Here is an 11,995-nt window from a genome sequence, read left to right as displayed (position 1 = left end):
TCACGTATATTAATAGCAATAAATAAAAAGGAGAGCATAGTCAGTTAGTTGGTCCAGCTTGTATAAGTGGAATCTCAGTGGGATATCCCTATAAAGAGGTGGCGTCGGTTATGACTCCAAAACAGCACACGCTCAGTGGCATAATCGTCATTTTAAGCTCACCAGTAAGAAGCAGTTGTCAGGGGTATTGTCGGGACTTCAAATTAGCTGCAAATAAATAAACCCCTCCCGTTGTAGTTTCTCACCACCATTTGTTCCTGCATAAACATTTTACACTCAGAGGATATACCTCGAACAATCTCAGGTAAAAGTTTTTCTTATTTCAGAATTTTTCTTAATGTTATTTCTGTTATCCGTTTCTCTATCTGTATTGATTTTTGATCGCCTAACTCGAGCTCCGACCTGTGCGAATACACATCATTTCCTCGAGTTTCTGAATTCAAATCATTCAAAATTTATTGTTTTTTCTCTGCCCTGCTATCATTTTTTTTCCAAAAAAAATTGGTTTTGGCAAATTTATTGGCTGATTGCCGTTCAATTATCTGATGCTCGAAATAATTTCTATTTTAGGTGAAACATGTTCTCCTTTGTATTTATTCTTGTTTTTAGTATTCTAGAATTTTTAAGAGTTAAACCCAGCCGTTGATGCTATAATTTCTAGAATTTTCTAGGTATGGAGTGGAACAGATGCGCTGTTCGTTAATCCAATCAGTTTCCTGGATCGATGGGAAATCTGTTGATTTTAATATGTGTTTTAAAACGTTATTTTTTGAGCTAAGTTTCTGTCGTTATTTCCGAACAAGAACCTACTTATTCTCAATTTTGAGCTAAGTTTCTGGAAATTCGTTGGTAATTTTGGTTGACATTCGTTTGCTTATCTGTACTCATTGTGAGAGTTTGAATTTATATGCATCTTTTGATCTGAATGGTTTTTTGATGATTGAATGACGTTAGAAAACTATCTATTAGGCTATTAGCATTCTAAATTGCCAATTTGCTGAGTTTTTATATGGAAATTTATCTTGAATGTTAGTACTATAATCTAATTGATGAACTTGTTATCTTAAATTCAGGTTGCCAATTATTTATTTCATTGAAGGGTGGAGACTTTATAAGCCGTAATGGGTTTAACTGGAGAGCCTACCGGAGAGATAAGATACCGCAAGGCCCTAGGATTACGATTCGTTGAATATGTCAAAGGATCGGCCATCTCGTACAAAACTCATCAAGCCATTGCCCTTACTATAACATTCTTTGCATACTTGGCCTACCACGCTACAAGGAAAACTACCAGTGTGGTGAAAAGTGCTCTTGATCCCCAATCTCCTGATGTAGACTTGCAATCTATCTTCTTTTGGAGACGGGTGCCGCTACAAGGAACTAGAAATTCGGCTCTCGGAGCTGGTTGGGCGCCCTTCAGTGGTTCTGATGGAACTGCATTGCTTGGGGAGCTTGATGTGGCTTTTCTCTTTGTATATGCTATAGGGATGTTCTTTTCTGGACATGTGGGAGATAGGATGGATCTTAGGATATTTCTAACCATTGGTATGGTTGGAACCGGATTGTTTACTGCCCTTTATGGAGTTGGTTACTGGGCAAATATACACACTTTCTATTACTATTTGATTGTCCAGATGCTTGCTGGACTATTCCAATCAACTGGATGGCCTTCAGTGGTTGCAGTTGTTGGAAATTGGTTTGGGAAAAAGAAGAGGGGACTTATAATGGGTATCTGGAATTCTCATACTTCTCTTGGTAACATTACAGGCTCTGTAGTTGCTTCAATGTTGTTGAAGTATGGGTGGGGGTGGTCCATGGTTGTTCCTGGGTTTGGTATTGTGTTTATGGGGTTGGTGCTGTTCTTTTTCTTACCGGTTAGCCCCGATTCTGTTGGAGCTAATATTGATGATGATGATGAACAAGTGTCATCTCCTAGGAAAGAAGGGGATGAATTAGCAGTACCATTGTTGAGCATGAACTCAGATCATAGAAGTGCTGTGGGATTCCTGGAAGCATGGAGAATTCCTGGGGTTGCTTCTTTTTCCCTTTGCCTTTTCTTTTCGAAATTGGTGGCCTACACATTCCTCTACTGGCTCCCGTTTTACATTAGCCATACAGGTACATGAACTTCATTTTTGCATTATATTGAATGTAATATTTTGTGCTACTACTTCCAATGTTACTAAAAGCTAAATGCCTTCATTCTGAATGTTGCAGCCATTGAAGGGAGGTACTTATCAAATGAGGAGTCCGGTAACTTGTCTACACTGTTCGACGTTGGAGGTGTGGTTGGAGGGATCCTGGCTGGCCACATTTCTGACCGTTTAGATGCTAGAGCCATAACAGCAGCAAGTTTCATGTACTGTGCCATACCGGCTCTCTTCTTTTACAGAAGCTACGGGCACGTGTCCATGACTCTAAACATCATACTCATGCTGATCACCGGAATGTTTGTGAACGGGCCATACGCTCTCATAACAACGGCAGTATCTGCTGATCTGGGAACACACAGTTCGTTGAAGGGAAACGCACGGGCTCTAGCCACGGTTACTGCTATAATTGATGGAACAGGATCAATAGGTGCTGCTGTTGGGCCATTGCTAACAGGATACATATCAACTAGTAGCTGGAGTGCAGTTTTCACAATGCTTATGGGTGCAGCTCTCATAGCTGGACTGCTTCTAACGAAGCTCGTTATGGCTGAGGTGGCTTCGAAGATTCAAGGTGCAAGGACGTATGAACTTCCTAGATCAACACCTTCGGACTTGGAGGTATGATTGCCCTGCAACACCGAGAAGATTTTCTGCTTCGTTGTGCATACATCCGTTGTATACAAGTCTAGCTTCTTGGGGTAGCTCCCTCAATTGATAGATGGTGGTTAGAAGAAATCGAGTTTGAAATCTAGATAAAAGCTTTTGCCTATCCTCCATTAGTTGAAATTGCCATGGGCAGAGGTGGTGATTTTTGTGTACATATTGGTTGAATTGGGATGATTCATTGCCCTCCCAAGAAAAAAGCTAGAGGAATTTAGTCATCCTCAAGAGAATGTAGATTTTTCCTGTTATATGTAATATATGAAAAAGGTTCTTTTAATTTTTTTAATCAATGACCTTTTTCTGTTGTTCCGTTTCCTTGTGATTGATTTTCATTTGAGATTGTTGGTGCAAGACATGTTAGGCGATAAAAACGAGTTTCTCAAAGTGGTGGAATGCAAAAGATAAGGTTAGATTAAGACATGTACCAACTCATTATTTCAATTACTATTATAATTAAAATGTGTATATAAATTTTCGCTATAATTAAAAGATAAACCAAATCTTTATTTCACTGGAATTCAGTAATCATCATAGATTAAATATTCATCCCTGGTCACAAAATCTTTATAATCTCGGAAATGAGAGCTTCTCAAAAGACAAGTTGACAGTGACGCATAATCTTTCCATGATTACAAATGAGAACAATTGCTTTATCACATACGTGAGATCCACTGAAAACTCAAGTGGCCTATGAGAAAACGAGGTTTGCTTCCTTTTCTAGTTTAATGCTAGTATGTTTCAATTTGGGGCTGCCATCAACCTTTTAGATCAATTCCATCGAACATGACTACTTATTTAGTGAAATTTATGTTTCATATATTGAATATTAAGAGAAATTTACATAACCAAATTTCTTTCTCCTAGAAAAGAGATCTAGTGGCTTTTAATATATGGTTGTGGCCATATTGCAAGGAAGGAATGTGCCTAGTGCCAACCCTAGGTTGGTGGTATTGGTGAGAAGTAGGTGTGGCCTTTCAAAGAGTGATAAGCCTTTTCTTGGTTTAAAGTTTAAACCAATGGGTGATTTTTCTCAATTACCATCAATCTTTGCGACCCCACGTTACAGCCATGCGATATCAAATTGATTTGTGTTTTTGTCTGGTCTCTAAAATATTAGTAGTATTAAAAAATAAAAACAAAAGGAATAGGAAACAAATTATGTGTGGCCCAAACAATATCATGCAAAAGTTTTAATTTAATTCACAATTCACACTGGTTCTTTCGGAATCCACTGTCGTGTCATTCGAGAGCGATACACGGACAAATTTTATTAATATAGTAGTATGAAAATAAATACTACTACTACTATAAGATGTGAATAATTGAAGCCTTCTAAAGAAAAATATTTACATCTAAAAAAATTATTCTATTAGTTATAATTATATTTGAGGTATTTTTTCCATTTTGACCTATTTGTAAACTTTATTTTCCATAATTTCAGAAAAAATTTATTTTATCACATGGTTAGTCATTTATTGTTATTTATATAATTCATAAAAAATAATAAATACTAGAACAAACAAAGGCATGTTAAACCACCAAGGTAGCATATGGAGTATATATTAGCACTCAACAATGTAACACACTAGTGAACAATTTGTATGTGACTTTTAATACTACCAAAGTAGTTTGGGCTCGTGAGAAGACCATTATCACCATGTTGAGAGATATTTGAACCAACCAACTGCAGTGAAATAGATTACTGATGCCAAAGGATTTAAGACATACGACTATCTGGAATTGGTTGATACTTGTGTGTGACCTTTAATACTAAAGATAATGGTCTGGAATTTAATATCAACTATTCACTGCACATATGCATTTCTATAAAGATGGATAGACATTTTTAAACAGTTACACTATTGATATTCCAGACAAAAGTTGATATTTCGAAGGCCAAAATCATCTACCACTAGTTATACTCCATCTGCATGCATCGAATTGTGTATATTCAATATTCTTCCAAGTTCTAACCTTCTACCAATAATTTAAATAATTAAACTGAGATGATCACTGATGGATTAGGATCATTAAGGCAGCTTTCAACTATTTAAGTCCCCAGGAAAAGCATTCTGCGTAAGGGCCACTGCACTTACACCACCAAAACAGTGTTATTCGTCTTCAAGTGCTGCAATCTCATACCTGACCTCTTCCAAGTATTCGTTTATAGAAGTGACTGCACCTTGCATGCCTTGAACAGCTTCCTTGAGGGCATTATCGTATTCAGAATCAGCCTCAGCTTCTTCAGTTCCAGATTCCTCAGTTATTTGCTGGATGTGCATGCATTCGTGTCCTGTCGACTGAGTAAATCTGCAATTCTCATGGCTTACCAAGCGTTCTGAGGGTCGACCAGCCTTCTTCAGCACTTGAATTGTAGCTGTCTGAGAGAAAAAGGAGCACAAAAAATGAAACAGAACATTTATAAGATATGGATACCATCAAGGGATACTCAAACACAATAGACCTTTGAGCAAAGAAATACTTACAAAAGTATGAAGAACTACAGAAACATGGAACAAAATAAAGCTACAAGCCTTGTTATTTAAGATTCTATTTTTCTTTTCTTCTATCATATCAATTTAAGGCTAAGAGGTGCATTCTTTTGCATGCTGTGCAGATAGTAATGTCAACCAAAATTCCTGGTCAAACATTTTTCATTTTTCAAGCACTTCTATTTACCAATAATTTTAACATTTAATTTCTTATAAGGATGCATAAAAAAATTGAGGGTTCTAGAAAGTAATTGAAAGATGAAAGAACACAATGCATTTAGTGATACGAGCTTTTTTTAGCTTACGAGTTCTAGTATCTATTAGGTGTAAAAACTTTTCTTTTCGGAATTATTTCTACCTCGACAGTCAATGATCTCATTTCTAGCGATAAATAAATTTTGTCAGACACTTTCAAGAAAATATCCAATCTGTCTGTCTGTTGCTGCAAAATAGAACTGCTTATTATGCTTCCCAAATCCCAACTGTTCTAAAAGGTGCATGGGCGCCATACTGGGAGTTAGACCTAGGCAAGGCCTGGGATGGGTAGACTCCCATGACAGGTCCAAAATAAAATGAAGTTAATGATCACCATTTTCATAAAATATCTCCCCGCACCCTCCAAAAAATTTAAAATGATTATCGTTGCGACTTCCCTTTCGATCTGGATACTGTCTTCTAGATTGTTAACAAGGAAACAGAAGCCACATAAAACTTACTAGCAGGCAGGGGACCAAATTTCTTCCAGAAAATTGCACTTGAATGAAGATATTTAGGCGGCGTTTATTTTGGGCGATAAATAAAGAAGAGAAAGCTTAAGCTAATAACTGCAAGCATTTAACACCCATGATCGCCCCATATAAATTAGTATGGATGTTATTCAAATTTTCCTAACAAATAACACAAGCACCAAAAGATTACATTATTTTTGCTAAAGGCACTCACTGCTGTTATAATGCACCTAAAGACAAATCGGGTCACTAATAGTTGCAACAATTTTCTTCATAGTTGAAATAACATTGGAATTTGGACTAAAATTAATGAACTTTCCAGTGAGTCTTATAAAAGGTCGAAGATACAAATGAAGTATACAATACCTGCACGAGTTCACCAGTGTCATAAATACAAGTATGAAATATCCAACTAAAATGGATGTACCTCTTATATATGCCATAGAAAAGCTAGATGTTTATGAGCATGCACATACCATAGAATGGAATAATCTCATTATACTTCTCCTGGAAGTTAATAACCGTGAATTCCTAAATAATGAATCCATCATAATTCATAACAGACTGTGGAAATATGCAAGTAATTCAGAAATATCCCAAGATTGCCAGAGAAATAATAAGGCAATTGAAAGGAGGATGACATACTAAATTCAATTTCTCCTTTTCTTTGACTTGAACCGATCTCAGCAAGCCAGCCAGATCCTCTCTGCAATAAGCAGGACTTGTGAATACCGATTCCATTTCAAGCACCTTCATCACAACACACGTTCCACGTAAGAAAATGCAGCAGGCAATTTAAGAAACCGAGATAATCAAAAGCATCGAAAAACATTCATACACCAGCTAATGCACCATGGTCATGAACAACTTATTACATTTGTTTTAAAACTGAATCAAGGACATCTAGATTGTCTTCCACCATTGCTTGAAATTATTATTCCCAGTATTAACCTAAGAATCATGATCACTTTCAATAGTGTCATGATTCAGAGAGACTGACCTGCTTTGAACAATCATTAAACTCGAGAGTAATCTCACTGCAAAGCTGCTGAAAAGCTAATTCACCTCCTGATACCCTATAATCTTCAAAACCCCTGCGTAAAAAAGAAAGAATTTGAGGCGAAATCGAAATGCCATAAACAACCGGAGCAAAACAAAGCATATTCACTGCTGATCCACACTATAATCAGGAAAGTTCCGGACTCTATTACAATACAGAACCAGAAATTGGAAAGAATACGAGCTCAATTTCTTTCTCAGACACATAACGACTCATCCAGCCCCAGAGATGTATAGTATACCATTTGCGAGGACACAAACTGCGTGCAATCGAGGAGAAATTGGGGAGAGAGGAAGAATACCGTTTGAGGCGGGCATAAGCGATGGCGCGGCGCTGCTGAACAGCGAGGAATCTGCGGAGCAACCCTAGAATTGCTTCGTTGGTGGTGTTGAATTTTGAGCCTTTTTCCTGATTCTCTTCAGCTTGAGTCTCCATATTTATGGATTTGGCGGCGGTCTCTGGTTCTGATATGGACACCTTCTTCGCAAAATCCTCCATTCCTTTTGCAAATTACTACTTCTACTCCATTGCTTTCTTTTGATCACCTGAAAAGCTTTTCTAATTTTACGTATAAATTTCATTTTTTTCAATTAATTTGAAATTAAAATTAGTCAAAATGCCAAATAAATTAAAATATACCGATTATAATATTTAAATTTTGATCAATCTCATATAGACGTCACCACGGTTCATGAACCGCCGGTTCCCGGTTCGGAACCGGCGGTTCCGGTTCAAAAAAATATGGAACCTGAACCGGCCCGCCTAGGGTCAGGCGGTTCCGGTTCCGGTTCCGGTTCAGTCACGGTTCCAAGCCGGTTCAAAACCGGCGGTTTCTAGACGGTTCCCGGGGGGCGGTTCCGGTTCGGACCGCCGGTTCAATGCCGAATTTTTTTATTTTTTATTTTTTAATTTTATTCCGGTATAGTACTAATTGTAGAGTTGTAGGTGTAGTTGTAGTCTTGTACTATCGAATAAATAAATAAAACGAGAATGACAATTGACAAATGGAGTAGAAGTCGACATTGGAGTTGGAACAATTGGAATTTTATTGAAACAATCATACAATCATACAATCATACAAATTTGAACGATATGTGAATGTCGATATTACAAATACAAATGTTGAAAATTGAAATTACAAAAGAATCAAAAGACTTAAATAAAAAAAGTTGAAGTAAAAAATAATAAATTATAAATGTAAATAGATAGTATATAAAAATACTCTTAGTCGGCATGCCTACGCCTGCATGCCTATACCCTGAACCCTGAAAAGCTACCGGAACCGCCGGTTTCCGGCGAACCGGCGATTACGGTTCTTGATTTTTCGTGAACTTGAACCGGCCCGCCTAAACCGCCGACTCCTATCCGGTTCCGAACCGCCACCGCGGTTCCGGTTCACGGTTCCGAACCGCCGGTGACGGTTCCGGGCCGGTTCGGTTTGGTGACGTCTAATCTCATATTTCCAAAAACTGAATGATTGCTCTAGAGAAGTTTGAGTGACTGACATGGTTTGCAATAGAAAACTATTCCCTCCGTCCCCGATTAAAAGTTATATTTTTTCATTTCGGTCCACCCACAGTTAAGAATCACACTTCATTTTTACCATAAATAGTAAGTAGGTCTCACATTTCACTAACTCAATTCACTCACATTTTATTATAAAACCAATATAAAAAAATTTGGGTCTCACACTCCACTAAATTTTTCAAGTAATTTTTCTTTACATTTCTTAAAACTCGTGCCCAGTCAAAGCGTGACTCTTAATCGGGAATGGAGGGAGTAGCAAATAAAATAAATTTGGAGAACGAAATCTGTTTAGGTGATTATTTCATCCATGCTTAATATCACAGAGCATATAATAAACACACTTAATTAATGAAAATAAAACATAAATCTTAAATCATGAATTCAGCGATTTAGAATTAATTACGATTAAATAGTTCTCCAAATAATTGAAGATGATTTGAGTCTTTTGAACAGGATAATTCTTCGTAGCCAACCGTAGATAGTCTAATATAATTCAAATAACTAACTATGTTCCATAATAGATGTCACACTTTCTACCTACATGGGCACCGTAATTGGTTCTGGAGGGGCAGAGTTGGCAGAATGGCAAGGATCGATTTCCACTACTAGCATGTAGTTGCAACATCTCTCATACACAAATGTGAGGCCTTGGGAGGTGGCTTTCTGGCAACGCCCCCTAGTAGACCACTATGTACCCTGATTGAGTATCTCTCACAATACTGTCGGCCCGGGATGTGGGGGCCTTGGGGTTGGGGTTTCAACCTTTTGCAATGATGTGTCGCTTTTCTTTTTTAGTTTATCACATAATAGATGTCACATTTTTATTTAAAAAATAGTCAACTACAAAAACAGCCCATGAACTATGGGTTTATCTCGTTAATAGTCTCTGGGACTTTAAAAATATCTCTAGTAGTCCATGGACTAAGGGTTTATTTCAAAATTGGTCATTTCATTGTTTTCTTCTGAAAATTCCCTTTTGGGCAGCTGAGCAATTTTGTCTTTTCATATTTTAACTGTTTCAATATGATATTATTTCAATGATGTACTAAATTTGATATTATTTCAAAATTATCTTTTTTGTTTTTTTTTAACACCCAGTGGTGGAGGGTTTGTGGGTCTCTCAGCCCTATATTTCAAAATTTAAGTCAAACACAAACAAAAAGAAGACTTGTACAAACTACAGAGAGTAACATGGGGACTCTTCCACAACAATGAGGGAGACACCAATCTACTCTCCGACCCAGAAACCTGCAGGCTATCAGCATTTACACACGATTATGGCTGTTATCACGAACCCAAAAACTCGGAAGGCCCAGCTGATCCATCCTTTCCAAGGCGAAGACCATCGCCTGTACCGAATTCTGCCCGAAAGTGGAATAGTCACTCCCTCCGCAGCCGTGCTGGGCTAAAAAATTTGCAACCTTGTTTCCTTGAGACGGAATATGCGTGATCTTGGCCTCTGTTTTGTCTTAATTTATTTTGGATAGCAATGACTTGGTGCCGAAGGTTGGCCGCCCCATATCTTTTCGAGCTGAGGAGGTTGGCAACCTCCTTTGCCTCTACTTCAATCCAGATTTGTCGTCCTTGTTCCTTTGTGATATCTAACCCGATAGCTAGAGCTTGAAGGTTAGCATCCATACTTGAGACTGCAAGGATTCTGGCTGAAAAGCTCTGCAAGACGTTTCCACCCGCATCCCGGATGATGCCTCCAACCCCGGATTCGGAGATCCTTCATATCCCCGCCGTGTTGAGCTTGATCAAGTTTACCTCATGGGGGATCCATCTGACTTGTCTGATTTGCTTGCGGGGTCTCTCTCTCTCCAAGAGGAAGTATCAAACACCTCCAAATTGCCGCAGCCTTTCCAATGCTCTCTGCTCAACCTATCTGTCGAGATAAGTTGTTGCAGGTAGAACTTGACCCGGTTGTAAACATTGCCTACAGAGAAGCAAGTGTTCCTATGAATATTGTTATTTCGCTCTGACCAAAGGTACCACAACACGAGGCAAGGGATCACTACACTTGCGTGTGGTTTATCGGTTTGGCAGATCCGCCTATGCCAAAACCTGATCCTAGCTTCCAAGTTTGAGACTGCAAAATTCCATCTCGGCAACCATCTCCCAGACCCGTTGAGCAGCCTCTCCATGTAGAAATAAGTGTTCCTTGGTTTCTACATCCGGCACTTTGCAGCACCTGCATTTTGATGCAAGGTTGATTTTTCTCCATTGAAGTTTGGCATCCATCGGAATGCGATTCGCAAGTAACCTCCAAATAAAAATGGAGATGGAAGGGAGGATTTGGCCCTCCATATTAGCTTAAGCACCGGTGCAGGAGGTTGATGATATCTGCAAAGCTCCCACGCTGAGCTAGATGAAAATTCTCCATGTTCCGTGCGCGTCCATCTCAGCTTATCTTTCGCCCCAGCCTCAATCGGCACCTTCGAAATCTCCGAAAGTAACCTCCCTTGGGACTCCCAGCGGTTCCAATATCCCTGTGAGCAGCGCCATATTCCAGTCTCCATTGCTCCAAAACTCTTTGACTCGGTGTCGCGGCGGATTCACCTGGGTTACACCGTTCGATGAGCGGTTTGTCACCCCACCAGATATCCTCCCAGAAATGGATTTCCCCATCTCAAAGAGTCCAGTGAATATACTCATGAATTTTGTTCCCCGCCCTAGCCATTCGCTTCCAAGTAGGGCTCTGTTTTTTGGTAAACGGGACGCGCGAAGGCGCAGTTTTACGAAAGTACTTTGCCCACATATATTTGGCCCAAAGAGAGCTTTGTTCTCGGAATCGCACCCATAGTTTCATTCCGAAGGCCTCCACCATATCCTCTGCCCGTCGGATACCCATACCTTTTTCTTCGCATTGGAGGCAAACTTGATAACAGCTTATCCAATGCGTGGCCCTTTTGTCTTGAGACGACCCCCAAAAATAAATGGCAAATAAGCTTTCCAACTGTTTCATAGCTTCCTTGGTGGGCTCAAGAACCTGAAAGACATGTAGCGGGATTGCACTAAGTGTGCACTTGATATGCGTAAGCCGTCCTCCAAAGGAGAGGAATTTGTGTGACCATGAATGGATCCGGGCTGATATCTTTTCTCTAATGAAGAGGAACATGTCCGTCTTCTTCCTCCCTTTGTAGATTGGAATACCTAGGTATGTGAACGGTATGTTTCCTTGTTTGAAACCACCCGCCGCCTCAATTTGCGGTACCCAATTTGCATATTTCTCATCCACATAAAACTGACTCTTCTCCATATCAATTCTTTGTCCCAAAACAATTTCATAGTGATTAAGACACTCCACCAGCTCTTCAATTGAGGTTTGTTTAGCCTGCGTAAAAACAATCACGTCATCTACATATGCCAAAT

General features: G+C 39.0%; 2 protein-coding genes across 2 annotated transcripts; one reads left to right on the top strand and one right to left on the bottom strand.

Annotated features, from left to right (window-relative positions):
* Window positions 1-256: 256 nt before the first annotated feature.
* Window positions 257-3,125, top strand: LOC125189223 (putative glycerol-3-phosphate transporter 1). Its single transcript, XM_048086512.1, has 3 exons — window positions 257-304; window positions 1,074-2,118; window positions 2,218-3,125. The coding sequence occupies exons 2-3, from the start codon at window positions 1,122-1,124 to the stop codon at window positions 2,775-2,777; spliced, it is 1,557 nt and encodes a 518-aa protein (XP_047942469.1). The 5' UTR covers window positions 257-304; window positions 1,074-1,121; the 3' UTR covers window positions 2,778-3,125.
* Window positions 3,126-4,637: 1,512 nt separating this feature from the next.
* Window positions 4,638-7,638, bottom strand: LOC125186777. The gene is made up of 4 exons (XM_048083221.1): window positions 7,398-7,638; window positions 7,037-7,130; window positions 6,682-6,786; window positions 4,638-5,197 (listed from the first exon to the last, which is right to left on the bottom strand). Exons 1-4 carry the CDS (start codon window positions 7,592-7,594, stop codon window positions 4,928-4,930), a joined length of 666 nt encoding a protein of 221 aa, XP_047939178.1. The 5' UTR covers window positions 7,595-7,638; the 3' UTR covers window positions 4,638-4,927.
* Between the last annotated feature and the right edge of the window lie 4,357 nt (window positions 7,639-11,995).

Source organism: Salvia hispanica, chromosome 5 (genome assembly GCF_023119035.1).
Source record: "Salvia hispanica cultivar TCC Black 2014 chromosome 5, UniMelb_Shisp_WGS_1.0, whole genome shotgun sequence".
Taxonomy (NCBI): domain Eukaryota; kingdom Viridiplantae; phylum Streptophyta; class Magnoliopsida; order Lamiales; family Lamiaceae; genus Salvia; species Salvia hispanica.
The sequence above is the reverse complement of the archived record's forward strand: the minus strand, read 5'-3'. Positions and strand labels throughout refer to the sequence as shown.